At 40.8% G+C, this 22,179-nt stretch overlaps 1 protein-coding gene across 1 annotated transcript; it reads right to left on the bottom strand.

Annotated features, from left to right (window-relative positions):
• Window positions 1–16,422: 16,422 nt before the first annotated feature.
• LOC139381593 (leucine-rich repeat-containing protein 10-like) lies at window positions 16,423–18,361 on the bottom strand. The gene has a single exon (XM_071125247.1). It carries the CDS (start codon window positions 17,870–17,872, stop codon window positions 17,006–17,008), a length of 867 nt encoding a protein of 288 aa, XP_070981348.1. The 5' UTR covers window positions 17,873–18,361; the 3' UTR covers window positions 16,423–17,005.
• Window positions 18,362–22,179: the final 3,818 nt, after the last annotated feature.

Below are 22,179 nucleotides of genomic sequence, written 5' to 3'. Positions count from 1 at the left end.
GACAGCAAGGGCAGTTCGTTGCTCCAGTGCTTTTCAGTTCACCTTCACACTCCTGGGCCAGACTACACTCAATCATAGAACCTACTGAAGAGATGAGTCTACAGTAAAGACTTAAAGGTTGAGACTGATTCTGCGTCTCTCACATGGGTAGGCAGACCATTCCATAAAAATGGAGCTCTATAGGAGAAAGCCCTGCCTCCAGCTGTTTGCTTAGAAATTCTAGGGACAGTAAGGAGGCCTGCGTCTTGTTATAGCGTACGTGTAGGTATTTACGGCAGGACCAAATCAGAAGATAGGTAGGAGCAAGCACATGTAAAGCTGTGTAGGTTAGCAGTAAAACCTTGAAAGAAGCCCTTGCCTTAACAGGAAGCCAGTGTAAAGAGGCTAGCACTGGAGTAATATGATAACATTTTTTGGTTCTAGTCAAGATTCTAGCTGCCGTGTTTAGCACTAACTGAAGTTTATTTAGGGCTTTATCCGGGTAGCCGGAAAGTAGAGCATTGCAGTAGTCTAACCTAGAAGTGACAAAAGCACAGATTAATTTTTCTGCATAATTTTAGGACAGAAAGTTTTTGATTTTTGCAATGTTACGTAGATGGAAAAAAGCTGTCCTTAAAACATTCTTGATACAGTGCCTTGCGAAAGTATTCGGCCCCTTTGAACTTTGCAACCTTTTGCCACATTTCAGGCTTCAAACATAAAGATGTAAAACTGTATTTTTTTTGTGAAGAATCAACAAGTGGGACACGATCATGAAGTGGAACAACATTTATTGGATATTTCAAACTTTTTTAACAAATCAAAAACTGAAAAATTGGGCGTGCAAAATTATTCAGCCCCCTTAAGTTAATACTTTGTAGCGCCACCTTTTGCTGCGATTACAGCTGTAAGTCGCTTGGGGTATGTCTCTATCAGTTTTGCACATCGAGAGACTGAATTTTTTTCCCATTCCTCCTTGCAAAACAGCTCGAGCTCAGTGAGGTTGGATGGAGAGTATTTGTGAACAGCAGTTTTCAGTTCTTTCCACAGATTCTCGATTGGATTCAGGTCTGGATTTTGACTTGGCCATTCTAACACCTGGATATGTTTATTTTTGAACCATTCCATTGTAGATTTTGCTTTATGTTTTGAATCATTGTCTTGTTGGAAGACAAATCTCCGTCCCAGTCTCAGGTCTTTTGCAGACTCCATCAGGTTTTCTTCCAGAATGGTCCTGTATTTGGCTCCATCCATCTTCCCATCAATTTTAACCATCTTCCCTGTCCCTGCTGAAGAAAAGCAGGCCCAAACCATGATGCTGCCACCACCATGTTTGACAGTGGGGATGGTGTGTTCAGCTGTGTTGCTTTTACGCCAAACATAACGTTTTGCATTGTTGCCAAAAAGTTCAATTTTGGTTTCATCTGACCAGAGCACCTTCTTCCATAAAGGCCAGATTTGTGCAATATACGACTGATTGTTGTCCTATGGACAGAGTCTCCCACCTCAGCTGTAGATCTCTGCAGTTCATCCAGAGTGATCATGGGCCTCTTGGCTGCATCTCTGATCAGTCTTCTCCTTGTATGAGCTGAAAGTTTAGAGGGACGGCCAGGTCTTGGTAGATTTGCAGTGGTCTGATACTCCTTCCATTTAAATATTATCGCTTGCACAGTGCTCCTTGGGATGTTTAAAGCTTGGGAAATCTTTTTGTATCCAAATCCGGCTTTAAACTTCTTCACAACAGTATCTCGGACCTGCCTGGTGATTTGATTACACACAGGTGGATTGTATTTATCATCATTAGTCATTTAGGTCAACATTGGATCATTCAGAGATCCTCACTGAACTTCTGGAGAGAGTTTGCTGCACTGAAAGTAAAGGGGCTGAATAATTTTGCACGCCCAATTTTTCAGTTTTTGATTTGTTAAAAAAGTTTGAAATATCCAATAAATGTCGTTCCACTTCATGATTGTGTCCCACTTGTTGTTGATTCTTCACAAAAAATACAGTTTTACATCTTTATGTTTGAAGCCTGAAATGTGGCAAAAGGTCGCAAAGTTCAAGGGGGCCGAATACTTTCGCAAGGCACTGTATGTTCGTCAAAAGAGAGATCAGGGTCCAGAGTAAAGCCGAGGTCCTTCACAGTTATATTTGAGACCAATGAACAACCGTCAAGATAAATTGTCAGATTCAAGAGAAGATCTCTTTGTTTCTTGGGACCTAGAACAAGCATCTCTGTTTTGTCCAAGTTTAGAAGTAGAACATTTGCCACCATCCACTTCCTTATTTCTGAAACACAGGCTTCCAGGGTGTGCAATTTTGGGGCTTCACCATGTGTCATTAAAATGTAGAGCTATGTGTCATCTGCATAGCAGTGAAAGTTAACATTATGTTTCTGAATGACATCACCAAGAGGTAAAATATATAGTGAAAACAATAGTGGTCCTAAAATGGAGCCTTGAGGAACACCAAAAATTACAGTTGATTTGTCAGAGCCACAGAGACAAACTGATATCTTTCCGACAGATAAGATCTAAACCAGGCCAGAACTTGTCCTTATAGACCAATTTGGGTTTCCCATCTCTCCAAAAGAATGTGGTGATTGATGGTATCAAAAGCAGCACTAAGGTCTATGAGCATGAAGACAGATGCAGAGCCTCAGTCTGATGCCATTAAAAGGTCATTTACCACCTTCACAAGTGCAGTCTCAGTGCTATTTAAAGAGGAACTTGCTTTCTAATGATCATGATCTTTTCCTCAAAGAAGTTCATGAATTTATCACTGCTAAAGTGAAAGCCATCCCTTGAGGAATGTTGCTTTTTAGTTAGTTTTGCGACAGTGTCAAGAAGCCATTTTGGATTGTTCTTATTTTCCTCAATTTAAGTTAGAAAAATAGGATGATCGAGAAGCAGTGAGGGCTCTTCGATACTGCACGGTACTGCACGGTACGGTCTTTCCAAGCTAGTCGGAAGACTTCCAGTTTTGTGTAGAGCCATTTCCGTTCAAATTTTCTGGAAGCTTGCTTCAGAGCTCGGGTATTTTCTGTATAACAGGGAGCTAGTTTGTTATGACAAATGTTTTTTGCTTTTAGGAGTGTGACTGCATCTAGGGTATTGCGCAAGGTTCAATTGAGTTCCTCAGTCAGGTGGTTAACTGATTTTTGTACTCTGACGTCCTTGGGTAGGTGGAGGGAGTCTGGAAGGGCATCTAGGAATCTTTGGGTTGTCCGATAATTTATAGCATGACTTTGGATGATCCTCGGATGGAGTCTAAGCAGATTATTTGTTGCGATTGCAAAAGGTTATTTGAAGGTAATTAAATAACATTCTGAGAACATTTTTCAAAAACAGCACTGCTAGCTTAGTTTAACTGTTTTGAACTCTAAGCAAAGGTAGGAAGCAGCATATTTATTTTTTATTACGAAGTCAGTGAGATTCAGCCTATAATATTCTGTTCGCTATCCCTGGAATTAGTCCACTGCACCACCAGGATGGAGCTAGTATACCATGTTTTTTTTACTCATACAAAGCAGTTCATTTTATTATTTTCAAACAGATCCCATTCCAAAGGAAACACACACTCATTAAGATCAAATAACGTTTTAAGAATGTTATTTAAAAATATATACATTCTGTTCTCAGTGTCACCAAAACTCTCTCTATCTTATTAAGTGTGTTCAGGTGTGTTGGCTGCACCCACTAATTGCCCACACACCTGAAGACACTTAACAAGATAGACACTGAGAACGGAATGTATATGTTTTGAAATAACATTAAAACGTTATTTGAACGTTACTAATGTTTTCTTGTTGTTTTTATAGAACATTTTCTTAATGTCCTGAGAACATGACTTTAAATGGAACCATGAGGAAACTTGTAGGAAACATTATGCTGAAGTACTTAAATTCACAGAAACATATGAATCTCAGGATGTTATGTGCTAGCTGGGTATCCAGTACCATTCCCAGAACCTGGGAAGGTTGTATGCACAACAACCATAAGACAACAACACTCTCACCGAGCTCTAAAAAACATATTGTTCTCAGAACTTGCTGGGTACTTGTGCTTGCTGGGTAGTTACCTATCCAAACTTGTAATCAATAGCATAATTTTTGGATTAACCAAACTCAGTGAAGTAATCTCATTACTTTCAGTTACTTTTGGATTCATTTTTTTATTTTACTGCTTACTAATTACATTGGTAACCAGTATATAATAGCAATAAGGCACCTTTGTGTTATATGGCCAATATACCAAGGCTAAGGGCTTTATCCCTTCCATTCCTCTCAAAAGAAAAAGCTTTTGCGCAGCAACTCACTGCCTTCCTGAAGACAAACAATGATTACAAAATGCTTCAGTCTGGTTTTAGACCCCATCATAGCACTGAGACTGCACTTGTGAAGGTGGTAAATGACATCAGACCGAGGCTCTGCATCTGTCCTCGTGCTCCTAGACCTTAGTGCTGCTTTTGATACCTTCAATCACCACATTCTTTTGGAGAGATTGGAAACCCAAATTGGTCTACACGGACAAGTTCTGGCCTGGTTTAGATCTTATCTGTTGGAAAGATATCAGTTTGTCTCTGTGAATGACAAATCAACTGTAAATGTTGGTGTTCCTCAAGGTTCCGTTTTAGGACCACTATTGTTTTCACTATATATTTTACCTCTTGGGGATGTCATTCGAAAACATAATGTTAACTTTCACTGCTATGCGGATGACACACAGCTGTACATTTCAATGAAACATGGTGAAGCCCTAAAATTGCCCTCGCTAGAAGCCTGTGTTTCAGACATAAGGAAGTGGATGGCTGCAAACTTTTTACTTTTAAACTCGGACAAAACAGAGATGCTTGTTCTAGGTCCCAAGAAACAAAGAGATCTTCTGTTGAATCTGACAATTAATCTTGATGGTTGTACAGTCGTCTCAAAGAAAACTGTGAAGGACCTCGGCGTTACTCTGGACCCTGATCTCTCTTTTGACGAACATATCAAGACTGTTTCAAGGACAGCTTTTTTCCATCTACGTAACATTGCAAAAATCAGAAACTTTCTATCCAAAAATGATGCAGAAAAATTAATCCATGCTTTTGTTACTTATAGGTTAGACTACTGCAATGCTCTACTTTCCGGCTACCCGGATAAAGCACTAAATAAACTTCAGTTAGTGCTAAATACTGCTGCTAATGGAGCTGGTCGGTAATAACGCCTGGAGGTAATCACTGAGAACTCATCCAGCTGGTTTGAGCCACAGCATTTTATAGCAAAGTCCATCCTCATTCAGTCTCATGACACACAACAGATGTATGTGTGGGTCACAAGGTTAAGATTTGTATGAAAGATACTTATAATTCACAGCAGACAGAATCTGCTGTAAAAACAGTTCTCATTGTGTAGAGACCAGTGTCTGGCCCCCCAACTCCATACTGCAACCATCTCCCCCTGGTACCCCAGTACAGAAACATTAACTCATGCTCTAGAATGCGTATCCCCAAAGACATCATAAATCTCCTGTCAGTGTTATCTCCCAGAGGCCCACTTTCAGTTCACACAGACACAAAAGAGTTATAAGAACCCTCTATTCTGTTGCATAAAACAACAATTTGATGCAATAAAAGTATTATAAAATAATCTTGTAATTTCCACCATAGTTGACAAAACAATCTATGACTCTGTCATACAGTACACACTTTTAGTTTGTTGTCCTAGGCTACCTGGTTAAAATGCTTGCTCGCTAGCCTAACTTCCTTTCATGGGCAACAAAGAGCCAGCTACTTAACATTAGCATACTACATCTAGCTACATATTGAACTTCCATCCTCTCAGGCCAGGGGCACAATGTAAGAATTTATGGTTGGATCAGAATCTCCGTTATAATAATTGGCCAGTACAGACAATTAAGTAAAACCACAAGTACAAATCCCTATCTCCATCCATGGCTAATTTAGGAAATATCAAGGCACAAGGCGAGGCCCAAATGCAGACACAGAGGCAGATGGTTGGAGTCTTACAATGTTCATTAATCCAAAGGGGTAGGCAAGAGAATGGTCGTGGACAGGCAAAAAGGTCAAAACAAGAACAGAGTCCAGGAGGTACAGAGTGGCAGACAGGCTAGTGGTCAAGGCAGGCAGAATGGTCAGGTTAGGCGGGTACAAAGTCCAGAAACAGGCAAGGGTCAAAACCGGGAGGACTAGAAAAGGAGAATTCAAAAAGCAGGAGAACAGGAAAAATGCTGGTTGACTTGGAAAAATACAAAACGAACTGGCACAGAGAGACAGGAAACACAGGGATAAATAGACTGGGGAAAATAAGCGACACCTGGAGGAGGTGGAAACAATCACAGGAACAGGTCAAACAGAACAGGGCGTGACAGGAAAGGGACAATTTTAGCTAGCTAGCTAGCTAGCAACCAGAGAACAACAATTCATTTTTTTTCTATCAATGACGTTTTTTGTAGTTGATGTGATTGGTGTGAAGCCAACTACAAACTGGCTTCCCTTGACACTTTGTTTTTGGAGCACCAGTGCTATTCACACTATAGCTCACTCAGTTTACCTCAAAGCTGATTGGCTATTATTTTATACTTTATTATGTAATACTCTTTTTGACCAGACAGCATCAGATAGATGGGCTAAACATACAAAGACAGAGGGGCGCTGATTCCTTCGCTCAGATGCTTTCTCCGGTGAAATATATTCAGCCTTTTGCGAATTGAAGGAACATTAATTATTATTATTTTTTTTGTTGTTGTTGTTTTTCTGTTGGTACATTTTTATATATGGCCCTATCTATATGGATAGGGCCAAATTTAAATGTTTCTAACAGAAGCACTTTAAAAAGCATATAGGGGGAATTTGGAAAAAAGTGGGACATTTTTTGCAGTTCTGTCTTCTGTAACCTCTTTCGACATCTATCCAACATATTAGCCCAACACATGATACATTTCTGCAATCCTCAAGATGTTTCCTAATCACACTACAAAAAAAGGCATGACACACCCATTTGTGTACACTGAGACAAAACCATATTTTTAGTTTGCATTTGGTAGACTGGGAAGCAGGTTAGATACACTTGGACTGTGTGACACCATTATTTTAGTCCAAATTGTACCCCAATGACAATTCAATTCAATGTTGTGTGACTCAGAAACATCTGAAGTTTTCATAAATGCATCATGTGTTGGGCTAATATGTTGGATATGTCTGAAGAGGGTTACCAGGAGACGGAAATGCAAAAAGTGTCCCACTTTCTCAAATAAACAGTACTAATAACAGAACTACAAGAAAAAAAATAACAAGAAAAAGTACTACAAGAACCAGAGCCCTGCCTAACCTAAGTACAGGGGATCCCTAATGTAAACTGGATCTCTTTCCTATAAGACTGTCACACTTTAGCTACTCCATGCTGTCCTACTTTAGCTAGCTATGGTTGGTAAAGTGGGAAAACAAAAAACATTACTGATTTCCAACATTTTAAGATAATATTGGCACATTTTTTTATGTATTTTGATGCAGCAGTACAGATGTTTCACATTTACATCACAATGTGGCACAGTGCATTATTTATACATTTTATAACCTAAACATCAAAACTGAAAAACAGCTATGTCACAGATCTTACTGTGGGCTTGGGTGGTTAGCTTCCTGTTTGAAGCTTGCTCAGCCCCCCTCTATGTCACACCATTGAAGTGATGTGATTTTGAGATGTGGTTTCTCTTCATGGGTTTAGTAACAATATATTTTCTCTTGTCAGAAATAAACACATCAGGATTAAGCTGTCCCAGTTTATATGATGTCCCAATCTTTCTGAATTCACCCTATAACCATAGTAGCAATTGAAAGGGAACACTTTCGAGATGATGGGGAAATTATCAGACCAAAGGTGAGGACACAACAGTTCACCTGACACAAGACTGAATTCAAACATTACACAGTTGATTTTATGTGCATTTTACATTTACTGTACTTTTCACAGCATTTGTAAATAACTACATTTGAAAATACACTGGATACATTCAGTAACATAATAATAACATTCAGACAATTTTTAGAGTAGGTGCAAGATGGAAAAAAAACTATTACAAGGGTTTGAGTGAGAGGTCTAACTGGTGTCTCCAAGTGGCCACATACTGTGCAAAGTGCCTAACACGGGAACCAATCCGGCTGCATGCGTGCGCCATCGTGCATAAATGTATTTTGTCCCCCCACACCAAACGCAATCACGACACGCAGGTTAAAACATCAAAACAAACTCTGAACCAATTATATTAATTTGGGGACAGGTCGAAAAGCATTAAACATGTATGGCAATTTAGCTAGTTAGCTTGCACTTGCTAGCTAATTTGTCCTATTTAGCTAGCTTGCTGTTGCTAGCTAATTTGTCCTAGGATATAAACATTGAGTTGTTATTTTACCTGAAATGCACAAAGTCCTCTACTCCGCCAATTAATCCACACATAAACCGGTTGTTAGGAGTGTGTATTGGGGGCGAAGTCAGGTGCAGGAGAGCAGAGTGTAGTGAACAGGCGCACTTTTTATTCCGGTCAAAATGACAGCACAAAATAACATAAAATGTGCCCAAAACACGGAACATAGACAAAAAGTAATGCGCGTAACAATATCCACAATAACAAAATACATGTAACACAAACAATCCTACACAAAGACATTATGGGGAACAGAGGAATAAATACATATGAATTGATTGGGGAATGAAAACCAGGCGTGCAGGGAACAAGACAAAACAAATGGATACATGAAAAATGGAGCGGCGATGGCTAGAAAGCCGGTGACTTCGACAGCCCAACGCCGCCCGAACAAGGAGAGGAGCCGACTTCGGTGGAAGTCGTGACACCGGTCAACCGAATTGTTTCTAGTCATCTCTCTTCCTTCCAGGCTTTTTCTTCTCTTGGCTTTATATTGAGATTGGCAACTTTCATAAATTAGGTGTATTACCGCCACTGACCTCATTCGTCTTTCAGTCACCCACGTGGGTATAACCAATGAGGAGATGGCACGTGGGTACCTGCTTCTATAAACCAATGAGGAGATGGGAGGCAGGATGTGCAGTGCGATCTGCATCAGAAATAGAACAGACTTCTATTTTAGCCCTTGGCAATGGAGTGCGAGCAGTGTGGGTGCAATAATTGAATAACATCGATTTCTACATTTATTTTACAATGCGAGTGGTGTAGTCAGCCTATAAGTAATTCCAATGCACTAATATGACTCAAGGAAAGCTGCTTTTTATTTTTTAGCTCTCCTAGCTTTGCCATTGAGGAACTGAAGCAAGCAGTTTGTAATTTTTTGTTTGGAACACAGCCCTGAATCCCCACCACCACACAATTACTTTTGTGTTTACGCATTCCAAAAAAGTTAAATTATAAATCGCAAGGACAGGTGGGCATCATTTGACAGCATTCAATTGCCAACATGGCTAAGTTATAAAATATGATTTTACAGTGTTTGGCTTTCAAAAGCAAAACAGATTGTAATTTTGGTGCGCATTGAATGGAGTCATGAGCGCATTCAAGTGTGAGTTCCATTCCTCTTTTTTGAAGCTAAAATAATAATACATAATAATACATTTAATTTGTATAGCACTTTTAATTAGTGTTATCTCAAAGCTCTAAAATTTGGCATTAGGATCTGGCTCACGTTCTGTACATGTTACAAACACATTAGTTTTTCTAATGCTGCTGCTCCCCCTCCCTTCACGTTTCGATATTTACCACCCTCTTCTGAACCATGATGATGTGTAGCCCATTGCCTTGATCACGCTGATTGTGTAAATTTTGGTACACAAGAAGTACATTAATGTCTAATGGAACGCTGCATTTGCCTTGCTGTGTTGCAGAGGCAGACAGAGTTGCAGTGCGTTCTGTGTGGTGCATATGTTGGATTTAACGAAGGTATGCCTCAAACTGTATAGTAATTTTGCAGTCTAACACTTCGAACACACTGACAGCATTTTTGCGCAAAATAATATGCAGCATCATCTTGATATGTATGCAATAAAAGTTCAACATTCAACTTCTGCTAACATTTATGTCAAGCCGTCTACACGTACAGTTTGACGCATGTGTTCGATAAATCCAATGTATGCACCACACCGAACGCACTGAAACTGCCTCTGCAACCAATGCTGCAAGGCAAAGGCAGCGTTTATTTGGAAATTAATGTAATTCTGGTGTACCAAAATGTAAGACACTGTCGGTGTGTTCGAAGCGTAACTGCAGTCACAGTGCAGTAAAACTGCAGTTATTCTGCAATTACTGTGTCCAAAATTGACTGCATATACGGTAGTTTAAAAACAGCAATTTTCTTTGTAAGGGTATGCTTACTGAGGCATGGAATACAATAGTTCGAACAGATTTGTGAACAACAAAGCTTGTAGGAAAATGTGCTTATGCTTAATAGCCTACTGAGGGAATGCAATAGTTCGAACAGTTTTGTGTACAGCATGAAGTTTGTAGGCTAGACGAGTGACCAGACCGAGGCATCAAAGAGGGGGAAGCGGGGCACTCAGCACAGCAGCTACATAGACAGCTGAGTGGGCACTCAGCTATGTAAAAAACAAATAAGTGTATATCCTCCACTGAAATATCAGTCTTTCAAAAAAAATTTGGAACGCCGTTTGGGTCTTTGTATGTCAAAAAAGATACACGTCAAATAAGCTTTTCATTTGACACGTCAAATAACACAGTTCTATTATAGAATGATGCATGTTCTGAATTTGCACGTGAAAGCCAAGCGCAACCACTACTAGTAGCACTGTCAAAACTGTACATAAAAGTCTGCAAACAAGCAAACACCGGCAAAGAACGATGTGTTTACAATACCGCTTTGGTAATAAGGCATTATTTGTTCAACCGAAACTTCTGGGGTAGCTAGCTTTAGCTTGGTACCTAGCTAGCACCAATACAACCAGCCTGAAAACAATGACAATTAGAAACTCCAGTCATTTTCATTATTCTTAGCAATGATTTAGGAATCCTTGTGAGTAAGTACTAGATAGGTTGCCACTTGTTGTTCGCCTATTGAAATTGAACTTCAGTTCATGAAAATAAATAGCTAGCCAGCTACTTAACCCTGTTGCCCAAAGCTAACGTTATAAGCAGATAGCTAGCTTCATCTGGCTAGTGACGCTCGACTGGGTTATGTGTTGTGAAGCTAGCCACAACAAGGATTAGGCACAAAAGTGGAATCTATTTTGCCTTCAATATAAAAGTACCTATTTGAAAGTGATGCAATTGGTGGAATCATGCCATATTTAGACTAGATAATGTTAAACAAGGATGGAATGTGAAGCAGTGAAATTGGGGTATCAATCTACTATGTGACACCCACAGAACACAACTGTGAAGGGTTTATGCAAATATTAGCGTTGTAGCTCTTATCGCGGGTCTGTGACTGTGAAATCACCCCCCAGTCAGCCTATTGTCTGTATTGACATTCATATTGCACTGTACAGCTTTACCTAAGGATTGGGGATAAATGAAATGGGGTATCAGTCTACTCATTACCCAATATATTTTTTCCCAGCGTCCTCCTCAGAGTTATCAGACTCCAAATCATTAATTCACGCACTATTGTTTTTCCTCTGAACTAGTGTTCAATACATAGGTTGACAATACATGTGGCTCAATTCACGCAATAAGAGCTACAACGCTAATGTTCTCTGGGTGTCACTGAGTAGACTGATACCCCATGTCATTGATCCACAATCCATAGGTAAGGCTGAACAGTTAAATAGGTATGCCCCCAATGCAATTCTGAAGTATAATGCATCCAGTGTGATTTCAACAGATTTTTGTCAAATTAACAAATTCTTGTCTTTTTAAAATTTTATATAGCAACATTCCAGCCTCGTTTAGCTCGATCTGTTCAATTATGGTATAATTATGCTGTTTGTATTCATTTCCATCACTGTCAATTCCATACTTTTATTTTGAATTAGGGTTATTTTAGATGACGACACCTAGCTAGCTAGCTAGCTAGCTAACTATAGCTACTGAAACAGATTGTAATTTTTCTGTTTTTGGAGAAGAACATTGTTTGCATCCCTGAGCTTGCTAGCTTTTTTATGACCAACACTGTAGATTCGCGAGACAACTTTACCAGCATCGATACGTATCGATGAATCGTTGTGACGTAAGAAATACGAGTGATGGTGTAATCAATGTGTAACAGTTACGTAAAAAATGTATGAACGTGTTAAATTAATGTGATGTGAAGTCATATTCAGGTCCTGATTGGTCAACAAGCTTATTTGACATGTCAAATAGTGTTATTTGACACGTCAAATAACACTGACGTGTATCTTTTTTGACACGCAAAGGCCCAAACGGCGTTCCATAATTTTTTGCCTTGGCAAATTGGGATACAGAAACTCCAAATCCATAGCTAATAAGTCAAACATCCCAGTAAGCGAAATGATGTTGATTCCAGACGTTGACATCACGTGCATTCCAGGTGCTGAATTGAAGGTTAGAAGATATATTTTTCACCAATGGGAAAATGTATAGTTGTTTTGTAGGGTTAACTGACTGCTATTATCTCATAGAACAAAACAGATATGATCTCATAAGCCTGTGTTAACCTCAGGTAGACCCAGTGTACTTTTATATTCGTATGAGAAGGTTAATTGTTAATTTTTGATAAACTAATGTTACTTGAAGACATTCTGTTAGCAACTCTGTGCTTTTGTCTTGAAGCTAAAATGTCATGTGTAGCCTACAGACCAGAAAACAAACCCAACTGTGTCTCCACATGCTTGAGCATTTTTGCATTATTGAATAGTGTAATGTGTTTTAGAAGAAAGGTTTCTGTCATTGTTGAATAATTGTGTTTACTGGCTATAGTGGGTACTGTGACCAAGAATGTTGCATTGCCAGCCACAACGAAAGGTAAGGCAAGGATGTAATGTGAATTGAAAAGTAGAAATCTCCCACTGGGAACACACTGGTTGAATCAATGTTGTTTCCACGTAATTTCAACAAAATTACATTGAACCAAAGTGGAATTGATGTTGAATTGACATCTGTGCACAGTGGGCTCTTTCGCCACAGCTTCTCAGACTCATTTCATATCTCGTAGTTGGAATATGGCCTTAGTGGGGACATTACTCAAAATGTTCAAGCTGATAAAACTCCAAATCTGGACCGCCTACAGGGTCACAGTGACTCTATTGGTTTGAGTAACGACTACAAAATCACTTTAAGTAACTGTACTGAGATATATTAAGTGTTTAAGTATTAAGTGGTTTCCTCCAATGTTTTGAGTAACGACAGCACATTGGGGTTTATAGTGTTCTCTCAGGTAGCACAATTTTTTAAAATTTTTTAAATTTATTTTATTTTTTTTGTTGAATTTTACCCCCTTTTTCTCCCTAATTTCGTAGTATCCAATTGTTGTAGTAGCTACTATCTTGTCTCATCGCTACAACTCCCGTACGGGCTCGGGAGAGACGAAGGTTGAAAGTCATGCGTCCTCCGATACACAACCAACCAAGCCGCTGCTTCTTTAACACAGCGCACATCCAACCCGGAAGCCAGCCGCACCAATGCGCCGGAGGAAACACTGTGCACCTGGCCACCTTGGCTAGCGTACACTGCGCCCAGCCCGCCACAGGAGTCGCTGGTGCGCGATGAGACAAGGACACCCCTACCGACCAAGCCCTCCCTAACCCGGGCGACGCTAGGCCAATTGAGGTAGCACAATATTTAACCTGTGTGTCATTTCTTTAGCTAGTCTCATACAGCTGTGTTTTTATTGTAGGTAAGAAGCTCCTGTGATAATATTAAAAACCCATTAAACACCTTTAAATCAAATCTACAGCCCTACCTGTCATATAACCTAAATTATGCATCATTCTGGATGAAAGATGTAGCTTGACTTTAACCATATATCAAAGATGTTAATCACCTCACCGAAATAAGGCTTGGCAGGTTGAGACAGTATTTCATATTCTCGAGAAATTTGGAAAATGAAGTAGGTCTATGTAAATTCTGATAACTAAGAAGTGTCTCAACACTGCTCTGTAAGAGCCTATGACGACAATATCTGTATACAATCCTTTCATGAAAATAATATCTACACAGCAAATTGACCAGTGTTACCAAGTGTTGATTTTTCAGTGTAACATTTCTAGTGTTGATTCAGGAGTTCATTTAACTTTCTAAGAGTGAATGTAACACTCATTGGTGTTAATAAAAAGTGTTGAATATGAGAGTGTGATTGTGTCAGTTTTACTCTGTGGAGAGTAAAACATTCCCATCAAAACCATGCCCATCATTATAATATTTTCATGCTTACTCTACTGCAGTTAGATTTTCTCACAATTGTTTTTAATATCTGTGTTTTTGCATGTACGTTGATTGATTCATCTTATGCTACATAAAGATAAATAACATTTAAAAAATCTAAATGAATCCATCCACCTGACCGGGGTGGCATATCAAGAAGCTGATTAAACAGCATGATCTTTACAGAGGTGTACCTTGTGCTGGTGACAATAAAAGTCTACTCTAAAATGTGCAGTTTTGTCACACGACACAATGCCCCAGATCGTTCAAGTTTTGCACAGTTGCAATTAGCAGGCTGACTGCAAGAATGTCCACCAGAGCTGTTGCCAGAGAATTGAATGTTGATTTCTCAATGTTGTTTTAGAGAATTTGGCAGTATTTCGAACTGGCTTCACAACCACAGACCATGTATAACCACGCCAGCCCATGACCTTAACACCTGGCTTTGTCACCTGCGGGATCATCTGAGACCAGCCACTTGGACAGCTGATGAAACAGTGGGTTTGAACAACAGAAGAATTTCATCACAAACGGTCAGAAACTGTCTCAGGGAAGCTCATCTGCGTGCTCGTTGTAGTCACCAGAGTCTTGAACTGACTGCAGTTCGGCATCTTAACTGACTTCAGTGGGCAAATGCTAATTTTCGATGGCCACTGACACACTGGAGCAGTGTGCTCTTCACGGATGAATCCATGAACTGTACCAGGCAGATGGCAGACAGCAGGTATGGCGTCCTGTGGGTGTGCGGTTTGCTAATGTCAATGTTGTGAACACAGTGCTCCATGGTGGCGGTGGGGTTACGGTATGGGCAGGCATAAGCTACAGACAATAAACACAATTGCATTTTGTCGATGGCAATTTGAATGCACAGGGATACCGTAACAAGATCCTGAGGACCATTATCATGCCATTCATCCGCCGCCATCACCTCATGTTTCGGCATGATAATGCACGGCCCCATGTCGCAAGGATCTGTACACTTTTCCTGGAAGCTGAAAATGTCCCAGTTCTTCCATGGCCTGCATAGTCACCAGACATGTCACTCATTGAGCATGTTTGGGATGCTATGGATCGACGTGTACTGCAGCGTGTTCCAGTTCCCACCAATATCCAGCAACTTTGCACAGCCATTAGAGAGGTTTGGGACAACATTCCAGCCTGATCAACTCTATGCGAAGGTGATGTCACTGCATGAGGCAAATGGTAGTCACACCAGATACTGACGGGTTTTCTGATCCATGGCCCTACCTTTTTTTTACAGTATCTGTGACCAACAGATGCATATCTGTATACCCAGTCATGTGAAATCCATAGATTAGGGCCTAATTCAATGATTTCCTTATATGAACTGTAACTCGGTAAAATCTTTAAAATTGTTGCATGTTGCGTTTATATTTTTGTTCAATGTAGATTTATTGCGCCCATTGTTCCAGTTTAAATGGTTTAGGTAGTCTCTTTTATCAATGTTCCTAACCCTGATAATCATTATTAACGCAGGATGCGGGTGAATAAAAATGTTTAATTGTTGGCTGTCCTAACTCTGGCTGGATTCCAATAGAAATTACACATAATTTAGCAAACCAGCATAATATGACTTGCAGGCCTGATGTGGCTTGTAAACCAGGAGGTTCCTAACACCTCTGTGTAAAACTTGGCCGTCAAAGTAAGGTCTTTATGATATATGTAATGTATTGTCATAAACAGTTTAATTTTAATGATAACATTTGCCTACAGTAGGAACCCACTTGAAGTCCACAGGACTGAAAAGGAATTAATTTAACAACGATGCCTCTGTCACTAACTAATACAGTCATGGGCGTTAAGGATACAATTCACTCGAAAAGGCAAGGCACACTGGGAAATTATATTTGAGGTGTGGTTTATTGGGGACGTGGCTTTCAATTAGGTATTTTTGGCCACCTGTGAGTGGAAGCGTTGTACTAGTTTAAGTGGTCTATAGTTATGTTAATAAACATTTGAGCATGTCTGCTTCCAGTTCTGAAGTTTTTATAAACTCTTACATAAGAGCATGTTACAATAAAGACTTGAAACATTATTGTAATGTCCTTAACCCAACTGTGTGACCTTGTCAAGAGATACTGACCTCTTGGTGCAATGGGTAAAAATACAATATAAGGTGTTATTTCACAACACTGAAAGTTTTAATTCCTTAACACTGACAAAGTGTAATAGTGTCAGCACTAAGCACAGTGTTCATTTAACACTCAAAAGTGTGGACCTGTGTAGCCATGGCCAGTGTTACATTTATACAGTCAGTATTGATTTAACACAGGAGAATTTGCTCTGCACTCAATGCTATACAAACAGTATACTGTCCCCAGCAAAAGTTCATGAATAGGGACACCTGGTAGAATTTCTTCATGACTCAATAAATTATTTAAATTGGATAATCACCTGTTACATTAACTAAAAACTAGCCACAATTTCATTCAAGTCTGCAGACAGTTATGTAATAGAGAACTTCATGTGAGATTTCTCCTGGAGCTTTTCATGAGGTCCATGTTTCATCATGATGGAAAACCAATTGTAATGGCTTATTATTTGTCATCTGTGTTTAGGTCCATATTATTGGCTTTACCATATTTGGAAGCCAACACCATCAGGCCTGTCTGCTTGTGTAACATGCCGAGACAAATGGCCGCTCTCCAGTAAGTGCTCCACTTGACTGGCATCCTGTTCTCCAGCCTATCCACGGCTGAAGGTCAGATTCCTCCACGACCCTTTTCAAGTAGTGTGTCCAATTCTCCCTCTGAGGCAAGCTCTGTGGCAAGTTCCTTCACCTCAGTCAGCGTCTCACACACTTTCGACCCATCCTCACCATCCTCTTCATCATCTGAGCTGTCCGCCCAGCGTCCAACCCTCCTGACCCCCTCCCCGACCACAGGTGCGTTCACACAGGGGTTGTGGTCGTAGATTACCAGTTTTAACCCCTGCAAGTGGGAGAGACCGGGAAAACGGCAGATGTTGTTGCTGTCCACATCAATCACAGTCAGAAAGTGCATGGCAAGCAACACTGGCGGGAACTCAAACAGCTGGTTCCCGGCTAGCCAGATACTCCTCAGCTCCTTCAGCCCACTGAGCTCCATTGGCAGTTTGCTTATCTGGTTGTACCCCAGATGGAGGGTCTTGAGGTTGGAGAGGTCGCAGACTACACTAGGGAACTCAATGAAGCGGTTTGTCTCCAACCAAAGGGTATTAAGTTCTTTCACCTCACGCAGCTCCCGGGGGAGGCTCCAGAGCTTGTTGTTGCCCAGATACAGGATGTTAAGCTGGGGTAGCTGACACACCGCCGCAGGCAGCTCTTCGAAACTGTTAAAGTCTAAAGCTAGGAGCTGCAGCTTCCTCAGGTCCTGCAGGTCTGCAGGTAGGGTGTTCAGGTTGTTGCCACTCAGGTAGAGCTTTACCAGCTCATTGAACAGGCAGGCAGCCATAGGAAGCCGACGCAGCTGGAAATTGCTCAGGTCTAGTGTCCGATCAAGAGGCATCTCCTTTAGGTCGCCCACCAGGAAACGCTGGCAGCGCTCGGAGGGGATGAAGGCCACAGCGCCACGCATGACGTTCCCCATCATGAACACCCTGTCCTCAACCTGATGCTGCCCCTCACTCACCTCTGATTTAGCCACAGAGGTGAGGGAGGAGTGAGGGGCTCATGGAAGAAAGTCCAGGAAAGTCCATTCCTTATCTTTCATGATTACTTAGCAATATAAGCTGTCAAGTCTGTTGCTATTTTATAGAAAAAAACAAGAATTAAACATGAAATATCACACTATATGAGTGAATAACTTACGACTTGATTGAAACCCTGAAAGGCAATTCCAATGTCAAGCTACCGGTCCATGCATCAGCCAATTCTGTTGTGACCCCCACAAAACTGGAGATTATACATGACGGTCTCTCAAAAAACACAGACTTCCAAATGATGTTTGCCAGCATTCCCCCAAATAGTGGTATGCCATTGTTGTATCCCTCATAGTGAAAGTGTTGCTGATATTCCCATACCCTTGCACAGACCTCTGTTGGCTCTCTCTCTGTCTGTCTATGGTTCTGAGCTTTGCCTCTCAAGCAAAAGCAAATGACGAGCTGCTCACTCCTCCCCATTTGTGCTTAATGACTTTTCCCGTCTTCATAACGGGAGAGAGCGGGGGGTGGGCTATGGTCTACAGAACAGAATGTAGTCAGTTAATAAGTGTAAGAGGTGTTAAATAAAGAAAGCATGGGAGGTCATCTACATTCCGTCCGTATACAAGCCCTCACACAGCCTGTGATTCATACCTTTAACATCGCCACACAAGTGGCCATTCGCCCTTCACTATGATGTGCAGAATTTGTGACTGTTAGCAGAGGCTGCCTGTCATGTTTCTGAGCTATGGCACAGTGTTGCAGGCAGCCATGTGAGAGAGCCAGAGAGTGTTTTGGTCAAACTGGAAAACCAGTAAATCATCGGGTGGTTTGAAATGTTTGCTGTAGGGAGTGGAAAATGAAGTAACAGCCTCCCAAAAAAAGTAAAGCAGCGTATGAGGGAGGTGTAAATGCCAGAGTGGTCTGGGCTTCGTCAACCCCAGGTTAGGGAGTCCTGTCTGCTTCGTTCACATTGACTTGGTGTGAGCTGTGAGTGTGTGAGGTCCCACTCACAGCTCACACCAGCATGGTCTAGCTGACCAGCATGGTCTAGCAGGTCAAGCTGGTCTGACCAGCATGGTCTAGCTGGTTATGCTGGCAGACCAGCCTTCATTGTGTTTTTCACTGGCAGACCAGCCTTTGTTGTATTTTGCAGGTGACCAGCCATTGATGTGTTTTTGCTGGTGACCAGCCTTCGTTGCGTTTTTGCTGGTGACTAGCCTTCATTGTGTTTTTGCTGGTGACTAGCCTTCGTTGTGTTTTTGCTGGTGGCTAGCCTTCGTTGTGTTTTTGCTGGTGACTAGCCTTCGTTGTGTTTTGGACATTGGTGACAAGCATAAGCTAAAGGAAAGCCAGCATCAAGTCACATTATACTGGTTTGCAAAGTGATGTTTAATTTCTTTTGGAATCCAGGCAGAGTGGATTCCCACAATCAGCATTCAAAATGACTGCTAGGGTTAGAAAGATACACATTTGAGACTAGCTAAACAATCTAAACTAGATCAACCATTTCAATAACAGGTGCAATATATCCAACTAACAGATTGAATTTGTTTAGAAAAAGGTCAATTATTTATATTTGTGTAGCACAAGATAGATTAATCAATCAATCTACATGCCAAAACAGATATTGAAACAAACAATTCAAAAAATCTATCGGCAAAAGAGCATGCTGGGAAATATGATAATGATGGACATGGTTTTGCAGACCAGCAAAGTGTGCATTACTTGGGAGTCAACATCACTTGGGATTTAAACTCACAACCTCTCGGTTGCCAGCAACCTGACATTCCTGCTGTGCCACAGGATCTGTGAGTACAATAATGAACCCCCTGGAGTTTTTAATTAGCACAATAAAATTAGCATAATACAAACAAATTAGCATAATAAAAACATCCCGATCAATATACGTCTGATTAAGCTAGAGATATCAGTTTATTTGAATGGGCTGTGTCTCAATCTACCACATCAGCAGACATCAGCTTTCCGCACCTGCGGTTGAAGGTGGCAGAACTACAGCTGGTTATTATCAGAATAGGAGTCACCCCAAAAATCGGTCTTCTCACGAAAACGTCTGTAGCATCCAAACCGTTTGGACTACACACTGATATGACCCCACCACCAAAAGGTGAGACTCTCACAAACACGTACATGCCGGATTTGCTCTAGGATACCCAGAAGCATCACAAGACTCATATGAAGGTAGCCCGGTACCAGTTTAAAAAATTTATGGGAGTATATATGGAAGTAGAGGTTAAATATGGGGGAATATATATATATATACACTACCATTCAAAAGTTTGTAGTCACTTAGAAATGTCATTGTTTTTGAAAGAGAAGCAAATTTTTGTCCATTACAATAACATCAAATTTATCAGAAATACAGTGTAGACATTGTTAATGTTGTAAATGACTATTGTACCTGGAAACGGCTGATTTTGAATGAATATCTACATAGGGGTACAGAGGCCCATTATCAGCAACCATCACTCCTGTGTTCCAATGGCACATTGCATTAGCTAATCCAAGTTTATCCTTTTAAAATGCTAATTGATCATTAGAAAACCCTTTTGCAATTATGTTAGCACAGCTGAAAACTGTTGTGCTAATTAAAGAAGCAATAAAACTGTCCTTCTTTAGTCCATCTCTAGTTGAGTATCTGGAGCATCAGCATTTATGGGTTTGTTTACAGGCTCAAAATGGCCAGAAACAAATAACTTTCTTCTGAAACTCATCAGTCTACTCTTGTTCTGAGAAATGGAGGCTATTCCATGCGAGAAATTGCCAAGAAAATGAAGCTCTCGTACAATGCTGTGTACAACTCCCTTCACAGAACAGGGCAAACTGTCTTTAACCAGAATAGAAAGAGGAGTGGGAGGCCCCAGTACACAACTGAGCAAGAGGACAAGAACAAGTATGAGAAACAGAAGCCTCACAAGTCCTCAACTGGCAGCTTCATTAAATAGTACTCACAAAACACCAGTCTCAACGTCAACAGTGAAGAGGCGACTCCGGGATGCTGGCCTTCTAGGCAAAGTTGCAAAGAAAAAGCCATATCTCAGACTGGCCAATAAAATGAAAAGATTAAGATGGGCAAAATAACACAGACACTGGACAGAGGAAGATTGGGAAAAAAAGTGCTATGGACAGACAAATCTAAGTTTGAGGTATTCGGATCACAAAGAAGAACATTCATGTGACGCAGAAAAAAATGAAAAGATGCTGGAGGAGTGCTTGACGCTATCTGTCAAGCATGGTGGAGGCAATGTGATGGTCTGGGGGTGCTTTGGTGGTGGTAAAGTGGGAGATTTGTACAGGGTAAAAGGCATCTTGAAGAAGGAAGGCTGTCAATCCATTTTGCAATGCCAAGCCATACCCGAACGGCGCTTAATTGGAGCCAATTTCCTCCTACAACATGGCAATGACCCAAAGCACAGCACCAAACTAAGCAAGAACTATTTAGGGTAGAAGCAGTCAGCTGGTATTCTGTCTATAATGGAGTGGCTAGCCTATCACCGGATCTCAACCCTATTGAGCTGTTGTGGGAGCAGCTTGATCGTATGGTACGTACGAACTGTCCATCAAGCCAATCCAACTTGTGGGAGGTGCTTCAGGAATCATGGAAGCATCAGATTACCTCAACAAATTGACAACTAGAATGCCAAAGGTCTGCAAGGCTGTAATTACTGTAAATGGAGGATTCTTTGACGAAAGCAAGGTTTGAACGACACTCTTATTATTTCAATTAAAAATCATTATTGTCAACGTCTTGACTATATTTCCTATTCATTTTTCAACTCATTTCATGTATGTTTTCATGAAAAACAAAGACATTTCAAGTGACCCCAAACTTTTGAACGGTAGTGTACACAGTTGAGGTCGGAAGTTTAAATACACTTAGGTTGGAGTCATTCAAAATGAAAATGTCAAGAACTTTGAAGGTTTCTTCAAGTGCTGTCGCAAAATCCATCAAACTACGTCTGTAGCCATGAAGTGCTTTGAAAGGCTGGTCATGGCTCACATCAACAGCATCCTCCCAGACACAATAGACTCACTCCAATTCGCATACCGCCCCAACAGATCCACAGATGACGCAATCTCAATCGCACTCCACACTGCCCTTTCTCACCTGGACAAAAGGAACACCTATGTCAGAATGCTGTTCATCAACTACAGCTCAGCGTTCAACATCACAGTGCCCACGAAGCTCATCCCTAAGCTAAGAACTGTGGGACTAAACACTTCCCATCTGGTTTGT

The sequence above is a fragment of the Oncorhynchus clarkii genome, chromosome 2 (assembly GCF_045791955.1).
Source record: "Oncorhynchus clarkii lewisi isolate Uvic-CL-2024 chromosome 2, UVic_Ocla_1.0, whole genome shotgun sequence".
Taxonomy (NCBI): Eukaryota; Metazoa; Chordata; class Actinopteri; order Salmoniformes; family Salmonidae; genus Oncorhynchus; species Oncorhynchus clarkii.
This window is presented reverse-complemented; position numbering and strand designations above follow the sequence as displayed.